Here is an 18066-nt window from a genome sequence, read left to right as displayed (position 1 = left end):
TGTTTTATAATGCATGGCAGTATCATCTGTTCTCAAGCCCATTCTGGAATCCCTCATCTCCTTTTCCTCATGACTTTGTAAGTTTTCTTAAAACATAAACTTATTTTACATCATCTTATTCTGAGTTTTCAGTGATGTATCCTATTTCCTCATGTCTATTAGCTGTAAAATACCTTTGACTATTTTATACATTAAAGCTACAATATAGATCATCATCAGCGTCACTAGTCATTGAAATGAACCTGGACAAAAACAAGAAATAATTTTCACAACTTAAAAAATGAATTTATTTACAAGCAGATGCCCAGGTCATAAACTTAAATTACAGACTATAATTCAATATATCTTGAACAAACAGACTTGTCACCAGTAATCCCAAAATAGATATTTTCTAATTAACCTCTTCATAGTTGTTATTACACAATGCAAGAACACGTGTGTACTTGAAACTAAACCTCCTGTCTGAGAGGTAGTGGATATAAAGAAATCCCAAAATAGACTATTGCATTCACCATTGATTGGTTGTCAGAAGACCAATCCCACTGGTTGTCATTCACTATCAATTGACACATGGAATTTTGAATAGTTCTTCAGTTAGTAAACTCATTACAAGGGTTTAAAAAGCCAACATAACTACCAAAGCCTTTACTATGGAAATACAAACAATTTGTTTTTATTAATTTCAAAAATTCTGTATTAATAAATAAATGCAGCATGTGGTGTCAATGAAATGCTGTTAATATCAGAAACAGTTGTGTTTATTTCAGTTGATTGCAACATTTCATCACAGAGGTAGCATGTAGGATTCATAAGGCATGTATATAAATAAACTAGTCAAAGTATTCTGAAGTATGCCCATATTAAAGTGAATGGAACATATTAGGCTCTATATTTTGGGCAATTTTCAAATTTTACCTGTTGTCCAGATGTACCGTGCTTCTTTAGGTGTCTCAGTATTGGCTTGTGTTTGCAGAAAAATGAAGATCCAAAACATCATGGATGTTCTCAAATTCTGCCGCATCCATCCCGCCAGGTCAAACTCATCTCTCAAGCTCATAGTCCAGAGAATTTCGTCTTACCACTTCAGTTTCTAGAGACCAAACAACATGCTTAATGATTCACATCTTTTACCTCGGTTTTCCAGTGAATTAATATAAACTCATTTTTGTTCAGAAGAAATCTTAAAGGGAAATCCAGACAAGATAACAAGAAGATCATCATTTGACCATCATTAACTCATCCAGTCTTGCAAACTCTAATTCCCTTCTTAGACAGATTCCAATTTTTTTGTCTAAATTCTGCTATCTATATATAGAAGGGAGCAATGACAAAGATCAAATCAATGTAATATTATGAGGTAAAATTTTGTAAGTTGGACATCTTTTATTGAGCAAGATAAAAGTGATATGATTACTCTCCTTCGGGTTACAAAGGTTGTATAATATAGACCATGTGTTGAGAGTGTGGTGCTGGAAAAGCACAGCAGGTCAGGCAACATCCGAGGAGCAGGAGAATTGATGTTTCAGGCAAAAGCCCTTCATCAGGAATGAGACTGTGAACTGAGGGGGTGGTGAGATAAATGAAAGGGGGTGGGACTTGGCAAAAGGTGGCTGAGAGTGCGATAGGGAAATGGAGGCGGGGGTAATGGTGGTAGGTTGGAGAGGAATGTGGAGAGGACACGTAGGAAGGAATTTGGACAGGTAGGACAGGTCATGAGAGCAGTGCTGAGTTAGAAGGTTGGAACTGGGACTAGTTGGGGGGAGGAGAGGAAATGAGGAAATTGGTGAAATCCACATTGATGCTATGGGGTTGGAGGGTCCCGAGGCGGAAGATGAGGCGTTCTTCCTCCAGGATTCGGGTAGTTAGGGAGTCACGATGGAGGAGGCCCAGGACCTGCATGTCCTCGGCAAAGTGGGAGGGGGAGTTGAAATATTCAGCCATGGGGCAATGGAGTTAGCTGCTGCAGGTGTCCTGGAGATGTTCTCAGAAGCACTCTTCGAGTAGGCGTCCTACCTCCCCAATGTAGAGGAGACTGCATCAGGAGCGATGGATACAATAAATGACAGACCATGACTAGTTATATCACCTTGTCCAAAAGATGAGAAAAGGAGGCATGTGACCTGAATGAGGAAAATACTCATTATTTCAGTGAGTAAATGGTTAAACGACAGATCAGGATCCTACAGAAGATGATGTATGACATTATTATTGATTCATTTAAACATGAATTATATATTTCGGATATCAAATTGCTGATACAGTATATCAACAATTTGAAACAAGACATGAACATTCAACATACTTGCGAGGAGTATGTTAGATTTTTGGAGCTATGTTTCTCCAAACTCTCCACTGATAAAGGATCATGTCAAGGTCTATGGTGGATTATATTACAGTGATTGAGTGCTCTAATTAATCAATAATCCTGTTGTCATTATATAATTTAAACTAACAGGTGGTAGGAGACTGTTTGGATGTACTTTAGCCTCTTTTTGACCTCCAGACTTTATATATTCTTACCAGTTCATTGTCTATTAAGCAGCATGAAACACTTATCTGCATTTTATGTTTGGGTTCTAATACCCAACCATGGAGATTCAGATGATTTTAAGTGGTATGAACCTTACTTGGAAATTGGAAGAAGCTGACACTGATCTATAATGCCCAGAGTTCATTATCTTTTAACATGAAAAACTAGCACAAGAAGTTATGATTTCTGATACATTTGATCAGATTAACTCAGTTCATAATTATCGGAAGAACAACTTAGAACGAGTCAGTGAGTTGATAGACTGACCACTTAATTACCTGACCAATCCTGGAAGGTGTACCAGGCAAAGCCACCACAGTATGGGATGAAACTAATCCAGAGATATTTGTAGCACCAAGTGTGGTGGAAAATTACTGACTGAAGTTTGAAATAGATGAACAACATTGAAACAGCACTAATTCCCCCATGGTTTGAATGAAGAATTGGAAGCTACATTGGACAATTGTAGTTTAATGTGGAAATTTAGAGGATAGTCTAATACTGTCAGAATGATTTCATGCTGCAGATGGGAATCTTGGTCAGTTATGAAGCAGAAATGACTGCTTTAAATGATCGTGCATCATCATCAATTCTTGTAACATATTTCTAATTGCTGGGTGCATGACGTTTTTACACCAAACATGAAAAAGCTCATCATGGAGAAGATGGGCTGACTGGCCCCTGCTGTGCTGCATCATTTATATGGTTGTATGGCTCTACTAAATCTGTTTTGAAGATGAAGTATGGTGTTGAATATGTTGGATGGTGTCAAATATGGTAAGGTCTGAGGTAAGTTATCTCACGTGATCTTGTGCTTCTCAGCTCATTATCTCAGCAAGAACAATATTTGGTCAAGGTACTCAGTGAATTACATGCTGAGCGAGGCTGGAGATTCTTGCTGCAGGCAGGTTTTTCTGGAGTCAAATGACCGGGCACCATATTAAAAGGCCAGCAGGATACTATTTCAGATGTTGCAAGCCAGGAAATACCCCTCACCTCAGAAATAGGTACAAAAAGTCCAAGATGGCTCCAAGGTTTGCTGATACTACCCTTTAGAAACTGCTAGTGATGGGATTGAAATAAAGTCCATCCTCTTCCTGGCTGACTGCTTCTGGAGGCCACCCCACCAGATCTATTCAGCCTGGGCCAAGATCTATGTGCCAGCATCAGAAGCTTCATCTCAAGAACACCAGGGCACCCTGTTCCTCTAACTCATCCTTGCCCATGACTCCATTGTCTCTGTAACTCAGGCCAAGAGGGTGTACCTGCACCTGTCAGCAAGCCTGGCCCTCTCAGCCAAAAGACCCCAGAAGGCACCAGCCAAAGCTAGCAGGATGTACAAATCAGCATGCTTCCTCTATCCCTGCTGCAGAGGCCAAGCCTGCACATAGATGCCATGGGAGGTGAAGGAAAAAAATCCTGCTGAGGGCAGATCGATGAGATAGCTGTTCAATCATTGCACATAATCTGAACTTTGGTTAAATATATTCACTTGCACTGTTCCAATGTCTGATGCAGCTCTATTGTCCCAATAGGAGCAGATAAAGTTATCTGAAATGAAAGATGTAGAGCATTTTCAGCCAACAACATTATGTGTTGCACTTCAAACATCGCACCTTACTATCTGTCTCATAATCAGTAAAGTTGATGATTGGTGATAGGTTTCTAAGACCATGAGACAGAGAAGCAGAAAGAAGCCATTTGATCCTTTGAGCTTGCTCTGCTGTTCAATGAGTTGATGAATCATTTGATCATTCTTAACTCCACTTGCTGTCTTTTCCACATTTCCCTTGATTCTCTTGCTGATGAAAAAATATATCAATCTCAACCTTGAATATGCTAAACGATTCAGCTTTTACAGCCCTTTGTGTCAAGTATTCCACAATTCTTGACACAAGAAGAAAAAAAACTTGCTCATCTCTGTCTGAACTGCTGGTCCTTATTCTGAGATTAAGCCATCTAGTCCTGGATTTTCCCACAATGAGAAACAGTTTTATGCAACTAACCTGTCAATCAGCCTCAGAATCTTGTATGTTTCAGGAAGGTTGCTTCTCATTCTTCTAAATTCCAATGAGTCCATCAGGGAATCTCACAACTATCAAAGTCAAAATGCTGGAGATCTCAGGCACACTGAGGATAGCACTAAGTTGCAAGCAGCAACTCAGAATGTACAACTGGCACACAGCACACCATACGCAGGCTTCATTGGAGCAAGCATGCTAGAAAGAATCTAGAATGTATCTGCACACTCCAATCACGAAAGATTTGTCCTATGTTTGGGGTTCTCAAAACCATAGCAATGTGAAACTTACATGTCCGTACCATCAGAGCAGAATGCAATGGCGGGAAAAGATTCATGCCTGGCATTCCATGGTCTCCACAACATTGCCAATGAGTTGTAAGGTCACTGAAGATTAAATAGTATTCACCAGAGATGGACTCCTTATATCTCTTTGGTTCAGAACCATTTTAATGAAAATATCCATATGTACAATGCAATAGAAGTGCCAATTGTATTACAGCTGCTTAAAGCACATTGATCCACGGCAAGGTTTGCACATGCATTGAAAATTTTACCATTGTACAGATGTCAAAGCCACAGCTGAAAGTAAAAATCAACATTTTATTGTAAACATAAATTAAATTGAAGAACAATTCAATCCTTGCAGGAAGGTGCATTTGCAAGCAAAGGGCCGAATATCAACTGCATCTTTGAAATAATAGCAGAGACAGTGAAAGTTTCAACACAGCTCAATCATCATAGGCTGTATGGTTCTCTCTAGTTTCCTAAACTCAGTATGGCATTGCCTGGTTACATCTTAGAGCCTTTGAAAGGGGCTGATAGTGTGAATAATCCAGGATGTGGGTTGAGTCAGCTTCCTGGATATTTACTGCAAATCGACATCATTTGCTGGGGTCACAAGTGATTTGAACATTAGGGAATGGAATCATTTTCTGTTGATGAAGTCTATTGGATATTGTAGAGCACTCTGATTGGAATTGATTACACCCTGAACCTGCAAGAAAGCAGCAATGGCCAAAAGTCCGAACGCCATCGTTACTTGATTGGCCACATCAAGGTGTTCAATGTGAATAGATGAGCTCTTAAGAAGAGAGCATCAGTAACATCTCAAGTGTATTTATGAGTTGAACACTTGGAAATTCCAGAGAGGTCCACAGTAAGTTCCTGAGCAATCTTCTGGCAAAGCAATTAGGGGAGCTGTCACCATTGGGAATATGGAGATGGGATTACCACTGAATCCTTGTGATCACAGTTCCTCGACCAGCTGCTGGTAAAATGGGAGATGAAGGTTTGAGACATCCTGAGTCATCTTCGAATTGATTGTCCCCTTTTGCTAATAACTGCATGAAGCTTGTCAATGTTGTTCTGGTTGAGAGTTCTCCTTCAGTGTAGTGGCTATTGTCCTGCTGCTTCTCTCTCTGGAAGCTATACAGCAGCTGCCAGCAACAATATTTGATATTGCTGCAGATGGAATTAGCTGCACGTTCAGCTGCAGTAGTTCCTCAGCAGTCGTATGATCACAAGAAGAACGTCTAGATTGACTTCTGACATATTTTTCCTAAACTTGCAGCAGATCTGTGACAACATTAAGTGAATGCACACAGTCTTAGAAAAAGGAACACTTCAGCCTGGCATCCTTCCCATAATCCTCCAGGTTGTGCCCTCATAGATGATTATGTCATTCCTGGGCAAGATGCCAAAATATATGTGTTTCCTTTGATTCTGCATTGCTGTGTACAAGGAGAGAACAGCACCAAAAATCAATAAGAAAGGCAAATAATATGTTGGTATTCATTGCAAGGGGGTTTTGAGTCAAAAGTAAAAATGTTTTGTTGCAATTGTAGAGAGCCTTGGTGAGACTACACCTGAAATATTGAGTACAGTGTTGGTCTCCTTCTCTAAGCAAGGATATACTTGCCATGGAGGGAAGGTCACCAATCTAAATTCCTGGGATGACAGGACTATTGAGAAAATTGAGCCTGGATTCCCTACAGTTTAAAAACAGATGAGAAGAGAGCTCATTGAAACTAACAATATTCTCACATGGGTATGACTGGATAGATGTGAATCTAATGTTTCCCCAAGTGCCAAGTCTAGAACCAAGAGACATAATCTCAGGTTAAGAGGTAGCAAGTAAGATGAGGAGGAATTTCTTCACTCAGAATGGTGAACCTTTGGAATTCTCTACCACAGAAGGTAGTGGATGCACAATTGAGCAGCTTCAAAACAGAAATTGATAGGCTTCTGGAGACTAATGGCATCATGAGAAAAGAGAAAATGTGGGAAAATGGTAGTGGTAAATGTTCAGCCAATATATAATCGAATGGAAGGGCTTGCCCATTAGGGGCAATGGACTACTCTTGCACCTATGTTCTGATGAAAAGGAGTCAGTGCAGAAGATATTAAATGGATGTTCTCACATCTTTGTGACAAAGAAGGTCTCAAGTTCTTATCATTTCTTGCCAATGAAGAGAGCAGGTAGTGGAGAATATAAGCAGGAGTTATCTTTGCTTTCAAAGATGATTCTGGAATAGTGACCATTTTTGATTGGTCTAATCCTGCCAGATCAGATGAAAGAGGATAAATGGATAATGATACCTCAATTCACATTTCTTAGATTTGGAAATGAAGGGCATTGCAGGGAGAAATGAGCAGATGGGAGACTAAGCAACTAAAATGCTCTTGCTAATTGGTCAGCAGATACTGAAACTCTTTACAGTCAGATATGGAGAGACAAGCAATTTTCACAAACATAGCCTCTAGGTGCCCCCTTTCTAGCAGCTGTCATTTCAAAGCTCAAATATCCCAGATCAGGTAGGAGTAATTATTACCTTTCTTTTAAAGACTTCAGCAAATGGTTAGGTATTTATTACAAACTAGCAGCTTTCAATGTCACCTTAACCTAATGGGATGGGAAATATGACCTGTAGGTTGTTGGTTCAATGTCATAGCTCTTATCCTGCAGTGATAATGTAATGATGTTAAAGGAGTTTTGCCAAAGAAGTCACATATTACTAGATTGAATTCTCCCCCTAATATTTTTGTTCCATACAATCATGACATTTTTTGCCGCAAATTCATCGTCGGGCAAGGGAACAGAATACAGAGGGACTTTGAGCAATGAGGGATAATACCTTTAAATAGGTATCTATGTCAGAAATTTGATTAATCTGGAAATATAGTTTAATTGAGGAGAAAGGACTTTGATCAGAATAACAACTTGATATGCAAAATTTAATTGGAAAACCACATGAATTTTGTTTGATTTCTCAAGATAAGTGTATGTGATAAGGTATTTCAGATATAGTTAGAAAGTATAATGATAGTATTGCTTTTCCTGTCTGTCAATTCTCCTTCTTTCCATCGTATTTCGGTTGTAATGCAACTTCTTATAAACGAATACCTGGACAGGATGTTATTATGCATGCTACAAAAAAACTTAAATAATAATGTCTCAAGAAAGTGTTCACAGCATAATAAAGCATAGCATTGATAATTCAAAGTTATCCTGATCAATGCACAAAATGGAAAGCAATAGACTTCAGAATTTCAAAGAAAGATTCCACTGCCACTGCTTCAAACTGGTTCAGTTGGCACAGTAATACTAGAGATGTATTTTGCAACATGTAATTGTAAGCTAAAGTTTTAACAACATGGATCACTTGAATGCTGTAGTAGTATGTTAAAAATTAGTCAACTTTTGTATTGAGTATATATCAGATTTATTATGACATAAAATTTCAGTGAGGTATAAGGGAAGCCTGATGCCATCTGTGCCTTGGTGCACAGCACGTTTGTAGGTTTAAATCAACTAACAATGTTAATAGTTTGTATTAAAATGTATACATTGTATAATTGTAACCTGTGTAAAGTATAAATTGGCTCCAGAGTTAAAAGAATCTACAACTTCACTCACTCATTTACTCATAAACCACATCGTAACAGTCAAGAAAAAATTGCTTCTCACTGGGGATAATGGGTTGAATGAAATTTGCTTCTTTACAGATTGCCTTGCTACAGACCACCTTTTATAACACCTTCTCCTCAAGTTAGCAGTACTATCTGAGTCTTTGTTGCTGCTTCATAGAAATACCGGCAGGAAGAGAACATTCAAAGCATGATGAGTTTGATGTCAATCCTTTCTCTCCCTGACAGACAAAGTTTTGTTCCAATAAGATACTCACACTAACACTTGAGTTGAGAACTGACATTAATCCAAATTGAGATAGTCAGGCATTTGATAACTAATTTGCTCCCCATTTTCAGTGGCAAGGAGCTTTGGGCCTTAAATTTATGCTGTTTGAATGAGTGAATGAAAGAATGAATGAATGAATGAATGATTATTGTCACATAAATCTTGAAGATATAATGCAAAAATGGTGCCTCAGTCCGGCACCATTTTGATTTACAACAAGGATGAAAAGAAATTACATTAATAAGTTAAACTTCTGTTCAAATTGGGATCTCAAGCATGCTTCAGGGCTTTTGCAAGGTGTTCCAGTTCTCGAGGAGTCCCACTCTGGGGACAGCAACGATGACGCCGATGACCCAGGAGACTCCAGTTCTGCTGTCACCACCTCGTCAATACTGCCAAGAGTCCAGGCTCTGGGCCTACTTGGAGTCACCACTCTGGGCACTACTTCTGCTAAGAGTCCAAGCTCAGGTCTACTGCCACAAGGAGTCCAGGCTGCAGACCTACTGCTGGTTTGGGAGAAAGACTCAACTGATTTGAGCTCCCACATTTCCCAAGCATCAAAGAGTTTAATTACCTTTGAGTCAAGGTTTATGGAGAATTGTAGACTAACTTTAAAACAAAATATTATTTATAGTCATTAAAATAATTTCAGATAATAACAAGATGTGAAGAGTTATCAATTGGATTATACATTCAAATTGTTTAATGTTGATGTTTAATTAGCAACTCTTTAGTCCTAAAATTACCTGAAATTTTAGAGTTCATATAAAGGCGAGGACAAAAGGTGCCCTAGTGGTTATATATAGTAACTGTACTCAAATGTATCATGACTCACAGCAATCAGAGACATTTTTGCACTGTAGGTGAAAAATAACATGAAATTTAATGTGCCTTCAAGTTCACAGGGATGCCCCAAATGTGTCAATGTATTCATTTATAAAATAAAGTCATTTACCTAAAAAGCACTCTGCTGGCCCAAAACATTTTATCAGCATGCAGTCAACCAAAATAGCGTTCAGCCCATTCAGCAACAGCACCTTTAATAATATCTACAGTTGAGGCTTCAGGGAGAAGGAGCGGGCATCTTCTTTTTTAGATGCCCTTGAAGGACAGGTCAGAATAGCAATGGGGCTAGGCAGACAAGTGAGCTTTGGCAATCAGAGAGGCGAGTTCAGTAGAGGCATCATCAAAGTTACTCATTGCCTCCAGGTGGATTTTCTAATAGCTAGCATTGTTTTAAAAGGACAACCAATCAGCATGAGGCAGGTAGGAAGACACCTCAATACTCCTGGCTGTACCCCCATTGAGTCGGGGCAGTTCCTACTCTGTTAAAACATGGGACAAAAATGGCCAGTAATAATACAGATGTTTTGAGTGGCGGCCCACAGTTGATCAGTGGTAGATGAGTGCAGAGTGGGTGCGTGGGTAGGGGGGGAGGGATTGGGATGTGGTTGGTTTACTAAAGCTATTGTTGTCCCTACCATTTGAATTATCCTGAATTGGAATGAAGAAAGCTGACCTGGCTCATAGTGTCCTGTCCCAACGTTTTTCTAGCTCTCCCACCCCAGCCAATCTACATAGGGCTGGCAAAATCTAAAATGTGTATTTCCTTTTTATTTGGATATCTGTACTCAACTTAATTGGATGTGGAACTTTCATTTAACAGGAGTGAGTGTAATTGGCTTTGCCATTGTTTTAACAACAATATTTAAGCCATTGCTATTTTCCAGAGAAAGGCAATACAAACAGCTTGATGGCTCAGTGGCTAGCGTGGAGGAGAAAGCGAGGACTGCGGATGCTGGAGATCAGAGCTGAAGGATCCCAAGGGATCCTTCCATATCCGTCACAAATTCACCTGCACCTCCACACACATCATTTACTGCATCCGCTGCACCCGATGTGGACTCCTATACATTGGGGAGACAGGCCGCTTACTTGAGGAACGTTTCAGAGAACACCTCTGGGACACCCACACCAACCAACCCAACCGCCCCATGACTGAACACTAACTCCCCCTCCCACTCCGCCAAGGACATGCAGGTCCTTGGCCTCCTCCATTGCCAGACCATGGCAACATGACGCCTGGAGGAAGAGCGCCTCATCTTCCGCCGAGGAACCCTCCAACCACAAAGGATGAATGTAGATTTCTCCAGCTTCCTCATTTCCCCTCCCCCCACCTTTTCTCAGTCCCAACCCTTGGACTCAACTCCGCCTTCTTGACCTACAATCTTCTTCCTGACCTCTCCGCCCCCACCCCCTCTCCGGCCTATCACCCTCACCTTAACCTCCTTCCACCTATTGCATTCCCAACACCCCTCCCCAAAGTCCCTCCTCCCTACCTTTTATCTTAGCCTGCTTGGCACACCTTCCTCATTCCTGAAGAAGAGCTTATGCCCGAAACGTCGATTCTCCTGCTCCTTGAATGCTGCCTGACCTGCTGCGTTTTTCCAGCAATACATTTTTCATCAGTGGTTATCACTGTTGCCTCACAGTGCCAAAGACCTGGACTCGATCCCTGCGTCCCACAACTGTCTGTGTGGAGTTTGCACATTCTCCCATGTTTGCGTGGGTTTCCTCCCACAAACCAAGATGTGCAGGCTGGGTGAATTGGCCATGCTAAATTGCCTGTGGTGTTCAGTGCATTTGTCAGAGGTAAATATAGGGTAGGGGAATGGGTCTGGGTGGGTTACTCTTTGAAAGTTGGTGTGGACTTGTTGGCCCAAAGGGCCTGTTTCCTCACTGTAGGGAATCTAATCTAAAACAATTATGAAACGCATAACCAGTTAATTGTTTGATAGAACACTGGCAGAATGGTAATTTTTTTCCCCCGGGAATTGCCTTGCTTTTATGTTAAAAATGACATTCTTTCATTCACCTGCACAGGGAAAACCGACTTTGGCTAAATATCTCACCTTAAAAATACAGCATCTGCTGAATATTTTACTGACATATATCCCCTACCTATTCCAGCCCTCAAGCCTGATGGGAACCTACAACTTATAGATTAAAGTGCAAGTGTTACCATTTAGCTAAACTGACACCAATTATAAATGTAAACATAGAAGTTTATTATATAACATATCCACAGGAAATGCAGACAAACAATTTTATTAATGTATTGTTTAGATTTCTTAGTGTAATAGTCTTTACAGCATAGATTCAATAAATGCTATACATACGTGAACTGGGATGTATAACATCCTAACTACAAAATTACGTAAACAGTTAAATTCTGGTTAAATCTGAAACTGCTATAAAACTGATGGAAGGCTTTTTAATAAAGTTTTTTACTCCTTTCCAGAGGGAATCAATCAATAGCAGACCAAATACAATTGAAATAAAATACATGCCGTATTACGTCGTGAAACTATGAGCTTTCAAAACTTCTGTCTTAAATATATTGGGAGGAGATTTTAAATAGGTTAAAATTATATTATGCATTACATGGGAAATCATATGAAAAGCATCCAGTAGATGCATTTTCTTCTATATTTTAATCTAGTGAAAGAATATTCCATGAATCATTATAAAGTAAAATAATTCCATATTTGTAACTGAGAAAACAAGATGCAACATCACATATTGAGAAGTTATTGCAAATTGAATTAATGCAATTACTATGAGAACCTACATTTAACTGCATTAACCATTAACAATGACAAAATTTGTTCAGTACTTTTTGTTAAATTGAGAAAATGCCAAAACTAGCAAATATGTTTTTTTCAACTTCAGGTTTGGATGACAAAAAGAGACTTACACAAAATGCTTCGTAGATTTTCATCACCTGCAATTGTCCCAAGACGTTTGGCTGGTTGGTTTTTTCCAAGTTTTCTTTATTGAGCTGATTCACAGCACAGAACTGGTCTACTTCAGCATCTCTAAAGCACATTATCTAATCATTGATCCATTGGGATCTCACTTTGATGGTTCACTTTTGAAGGATAGGTCTTCAAACAATCTCTAACAGCAATATGCTTCTTGGCGATAATCTAGGGCACTTCTTGGATCAGAAGACTGTCAGAATGCCAATAAGAAACCAAGCTGGGCTGTGAAAAAAATAAGGAAAACAATCAGACAAAAATACCCTACATTTAAAGAGGTTGAGATGATTTCTGATGTTCAATTTTGATGCCTAATCTTGGAGAGAACAAGTAGCTCCAGTTAATAATCAATGACACCATTTTAGTTCAATCAAAATATTATTTTCATTCAATTAGCATTTTTTTTTTAATGAGAAATAGATGACCTTCCATTGATCAATTGATTTAGCACTGACAACACCACATGTAAAAATAAAATCCATCCATCCGTGAAGAAAAATGTTCTCACTGTCTTTTCCAAGTGTGTAACCAAATATGGCAAGTTTAATTTGACAGCAATATAAAGAATCAAAATGCTAAGCAAATGAAAATATTTGCTATAAAAATGGAAGATATTCGGAAACTCATGAGGTCTGACAGAATCTATGAGAAAGAAGCAAAATTAACATTTTCAAGTCTGAAATTAATCTTCTTTATTGTTCCAAATAATAATTTGCATTATTGATTTCTTTTTTGATGTGTGTGCACCAATTTCATAAAAATCATAAAATCCAGAAACTCCTGTTTTTTTGTAGTGTGACCCAAAAACAAAATGCAAGCAATAGAATATGTAATTTCAAACATTGACAGTCAAATGTAATCATCAGTTACTTTTGAAAATAATTTTCAATAATAACTTACATTGTTAACAATTGTTCCTTCTCAGCAAGATTAGAAAGCTGGTCCAATAACTCTATTGGCAGTCTGTTGAAAATAGTCACGCAATGAGTCTAACTTATTGAACACTTTAGCATTGGTAACATGTGAATGTTTAGCTTCATGTGCACCTCATCTTCCTCAGCTGACTCATCAAATGGTGCTGCATTTGTAACTACTTCAACAATGATATTGGTGTGACACAAGCTTCAACAGCATCATCAGCAATAGCTGCAGTAGTCAAAAATCCTTCCATTTCTAATTCTAATTTTGAGAAGGACACAGTGTCAGCATCATCTTCTATGACATTGCAAGGTGGAAATCCATTGAAACTGTTATAATTAGCTTCAAACAATATTACACACACAAAACATATTGAGACATATAAGATTATTAAAGGATTGGACACTCTGGAGGCAGGAAACATGCTTCCGCTGATGGGTGACTGCCAAACCTGAGGACACAGCTTAAAAATACGGGGTAGAACATTTAGGACAGAGATGAATAGAAACTTCTTCACCCAGAGAGTGGTGGCTGTGTGGAGTGCTCTGCCACAGAGGGCAGTGGAGGCCCAGTCTCTGGATTCATTTAAGAAAGAGTTGGATAGAGCTCTCAAGGATAGTGGAATCAAGGGTTACGGAGATAAGGCAGGAACAGGATAGTGATTAAGGATGATCAGCCATGATCATATTGAATGGTGGTGCAGGCTCAGAGGGCAGAATGGCCGACTCCTGCACCTATTGTCTATTGTCTATTGTCTAAAACAATGCTGGATTGTTTCCTGCTTTACCAATCCCAGGCTTTCTTCAGGATGCTCATTACTTCAAGCAAGTTGATACTGAAGTTTTCACTGTATTCCAGGCAGATGATTTTCTCATGGACAAGCATTGTGGGATTAAAGCATTTAAAATTATTAACCGAACATTGGTCTATTAGTTGAATAAGTGAAGGGAGAACAACCAATCCAATGGCTTTTCGTCCTTCAACATGAGAATAGGCTGATTAATTATCCACAAGGAATAAGATTCTATGTTTTTGAAACTGCATGTGACACTCAAGTTCTTGAACTCATGAATTAAAAACTGTGAAAGTCATCCAGACCTTTTGGTTTGCTTTGCAGCTAACAGGAAAATTGTTGACATGTTTTAAGTGGCTTGGCTTTTAAATAACAAGCCATGTTTTTCATTTCCAAACTCATTAGCAGCAACAAGAAATGACACTGGTTGTTTTGTTTACTTACCATCAAGTTATGTGAACATAAAAGGCCATTCAGTCCATCATAGTTGATATTCCCTAGGCCTCAATTCCTCTTTAGTGACCACTCCACATAGCCCTCAACTCCCTGGTATTTCAAATACCTATCAATCTTATCTTTAAATATTTTCAATGATTCAGCCTCCACAATTCTCCGAGGTAGAGAATTCTAAACATTCATATCCTCTTGTAGAAGAAATTCCTATGGTATCTCAGTGTTAAATGAGTGTCCACTTATTCTGTCCCTAGTTCAAGATTCCCTCACTAGTGGAATCAAGTGCTGCATTTGTGGAAGTAAGTTTTGTCTGGAGTAGAGATATCAGTGGGATTATATGCTTGAGTAAGCCCTTTAATAGGCTTATGCCAGACAACCAGATTTGAAATGGCTATGGATGAGCCTTCCCTACAAAGCTTCTTATAGACAGGTTTATGTCATGATTTAAGCCACAAAAACTACACTTAACCTGGGCTAAAGTTATTCATATTCATTTGAATTTTGCCCATAAAATCTTCTTCTGTCCACGGTACATTTGGGTTAGCTTTAACTGTATGATTCTACCAACGAAACAACACCTCTAATCTTGGATGTTTTTGCAAATTGTGTTTTTTTGGTGATAGCACTTCATTTTCCACCCTCAAACACTTTGCTAAAATTTTTCAGTGTGTTTGCCCAAATGTTTTACATTGAATTCAACAGTATTTTCTTTTTCCTTTGTCCAGTGCCGTCAATGCTCTGTACTTGGTTTTGAGTTCTTCGAGGTTAAGTTTTACTTCTTCACCATGATTCGTCATGATTTTCAACAACAATAGCCAAAACACATACTTCCTTAAACCACAGTAGATGTAATCATGTTGAACAATGGAATGGGCTTGATGGGATAAAAGGCCATCTCCTGCTCCTATTTTCTATGCTTCTATAATATAACTGGGCTACTGCTACAGGGATCCAGAGACATCCATGTCCTAACACCCGAGTACTGGTCCCATTAACCAGACGTCTCATAATACTACTAAGCAATGACCACACGCCTTCTGCCTCTCATGTTTATAAATTTGGCCATCCTCCCAACCACCTGCCCATCCCCTGCAGAGCTCCTTGACCTCCCAAAAATTCACGTGGACACACTGGAGCAACCACACTGCCTCCTGGCCTGAGTATTTGCAGAGGTATCACCCTTCCTCATAAGTTAGCTCATATACCCTGTCCATTAGCCATTCTCCTCAGCAATGTGCTCTACCCATCATGCTTCAGAACAACGAGTTGTCTGCCAGTGGCTTTCATCCTCATCACTTACACACCATTGAGAACCATAGCATCAGCCCTTTATTGCTGGGTTCCCATTATGTCAAACCCAAACTTCACACTTCTCCAGGTATTCACCTTAATGACTAGAACTGCCTACCCCTGTTCCCTTAAGATCTGCAAACAGAGATGACAAAGGTGATGGGATGGCTATGGCACATTCCCTCAAGCAACCTGACCTTACCCATCCAGACCCCTCACTACTGGAGACACATGGCCCTGACTGCAATAGCCCTCCTCCCTGGAATGGCACCAATGAAGATAAATGACTGACCATGACCCTTTCTCTGGAGCAGAGAGGCATAGATCTCTGTGAAAAACAGCCCTGACTGGACATACTACTGTGACAAAACCTAGGACTGGTATGAAAGGCTGCCTTTGACTGGCCATGCTGGGTCCCCATAGACTTCACTGCAGACTACTCTCCAAAGACTTTCAGAAATGTTGCATTGCCTGCTGCGAGTATGGTGTGAACACTGGGGTATAGTTGCTAGATTAATATGCCACAATGATTAAGTTATAAAGTATGCACCCTTAACTGACAAATGCTGCACAGCATGGCCACTTGCCTGGTTTGTGGGACTGTGCCAATTACCAATGCAAGGCATGGCAAGTCAAGGCAAGGCATGCATGCCAATAGGCACTGAGTGAGTGAAAACACACTGAGATAGGAAATGAGCAATCCTGGCAGGCAGCCTAGTCCATGCTATTTATGATAACTATACTCAATTCAACCGTACATTGCTGAATGCACCCTGTTAGACCAGTCTGATATCCAGGGCATGGTGCATTTGGAGGATGTCAAGATGGTGGAGTGCCAATTTGGGTATATGCAGCTAGTCCTGGGGGATCCTGCCCTTCTCTGCAGATTGCCCATGAGCAAGATGAAGGTCTTTTGCAGCAAGTATTGAGTTGAACCCACAAACAATCCACTGTGGTTTCCATGTTGAGTTTTCCCAACAGATAGTTTGTAAGGCAAATTGGTAAGATTGTAGCTCGTGGTAACAAGGCACTTAACAAGCAATGTGCATCTATTGGAAACTTGCCACTGCCTAGCAAGAATCTCAGGACAGCATCTGAGAAAAGTGAACAAGTACAGAGATATGACATCAATGTCAAGATCAGTCTCACTGAGCAACTTGTCTGCTTCTAGCAGTCATCCTGCCAGAGTCCACATCCCTCAGAGCCTGATAAGACTCCACCCAGAGACATAAATTGTGACCAAAAGGCAGCTCTTTTGTTAATCATCATTACCAAACTCACCTGACCAACCTACCCTAAGAAATTTATCTAATACCTTACCCACCTGGCACCTTATCCATCCCTTTCATCTGATACATTATCACCTCACTTATCATACAAACTCATTTTTCCTTGGTTGTTGCCAAATAGCCCTTGGGATCCTTAACTCCACCAGTAAGTGTCACAAACAAATGGGTGTGCCTTGGTCTACAACACTACTCCTGTGCTGGTGGATTTACGTACAAATATATGAACAAAAAGCAGGAGTAAATCTGCAATTAAGTCTGCTCAGCTATTTAAAAAGATCATGGCTGATCTGATTGTAACCACAAATCCACACACCTGCCCATTCCCGATAATCTTTCACTCCCTTGCTTTAAAGAATATTCAGAAAATGCTCCTTACCCTTTTCAGGAAGATAGTTCCAAAGAATGGAGGCTGAATGGCCTCCTCCTGCACCATAACAATTCTGCCACTCTGTGAAAGGCTCATATCCCTCTGTGAGAGAAAAAGATAAATCTTCACTCTATTTACAATGAGTGACCCTTACTTTTAAACAGTGACCTCTAATTCTTGGTTCACCTATTGGAGAAACTCCCAGTCCACGTCTACTCTGTCAAGATTGCTCAGAAACTTAAATGTTTCAATCAACTATTTCTCACTGATTATCTCTCATGTATACATTTCAGACAGGCCAGATACGGAATCTTGGCCAGGAAAATCACCGGCAAACATGAGTACTTTTAAAGATGGCAATATTATTCAATTCTGTTCTGATGGAAA

The 18066-nt window shown here is 39.7% G+C and overlaps 1 protein-coding gene across 3 annotated transcripts in view; it reads right to left on the bottom strand.

Annotated features, from left to right (window-relative positions):
- thsd7ba (thrombospondin, type I, domain containing 7Ba) overlaps positions 1–18066 on the bottom strand; it is a 919481-nt gene that overhangs the window by 844558 nt on the left and 56857 nt on the right. For 2 of the 3 annotated variants that reach the window (XM_087989223.1, XM_087989224.1), the window contains exons 2-3: positions 12506–12794; positions 916–1090 (exon numbers count right to left, since the gene is read on the bottom strand). In XM_087989223.1, coding sequence (XP_087845349.1) covers positions 916–1057 — 142 coding nt within the window. In that variant the 5' untranslated portion in view covers positions 1058–1090; positions 12506–12794. Of the gene's footprint in view, positions 1–915; positions 1091–12505; positions 12795–17688; positions 17782–18066 lie in introns of all 3 variants that reach the window. The other variant, XM_087989222.1, reaches the window with a different exon arrangement.

Source organism: Chiloscyllium plagiosum, unplaced genomic scaffold (genome assembly GCF_037043375.1).
Source record: "Chiloscyllium plagiosum isolate Xiang-an unplaced genomic scaffold, Cpla_swu_hap1 HiC_scaffold_7, whole genome shotgun sequence".
NCBI classification, from domain to species: Eukaryota; Metazoa; Chordata; class Chondrichthyes; order Orectolobiformes; family Hemiscylliidae; genus Chiloscyllium; species Chiloscyllium plagiosum.
Note: the sequence above shows the minus strand (reverse complement) of the source record. Positions and strands in the feature narration are given on the sequence as shown.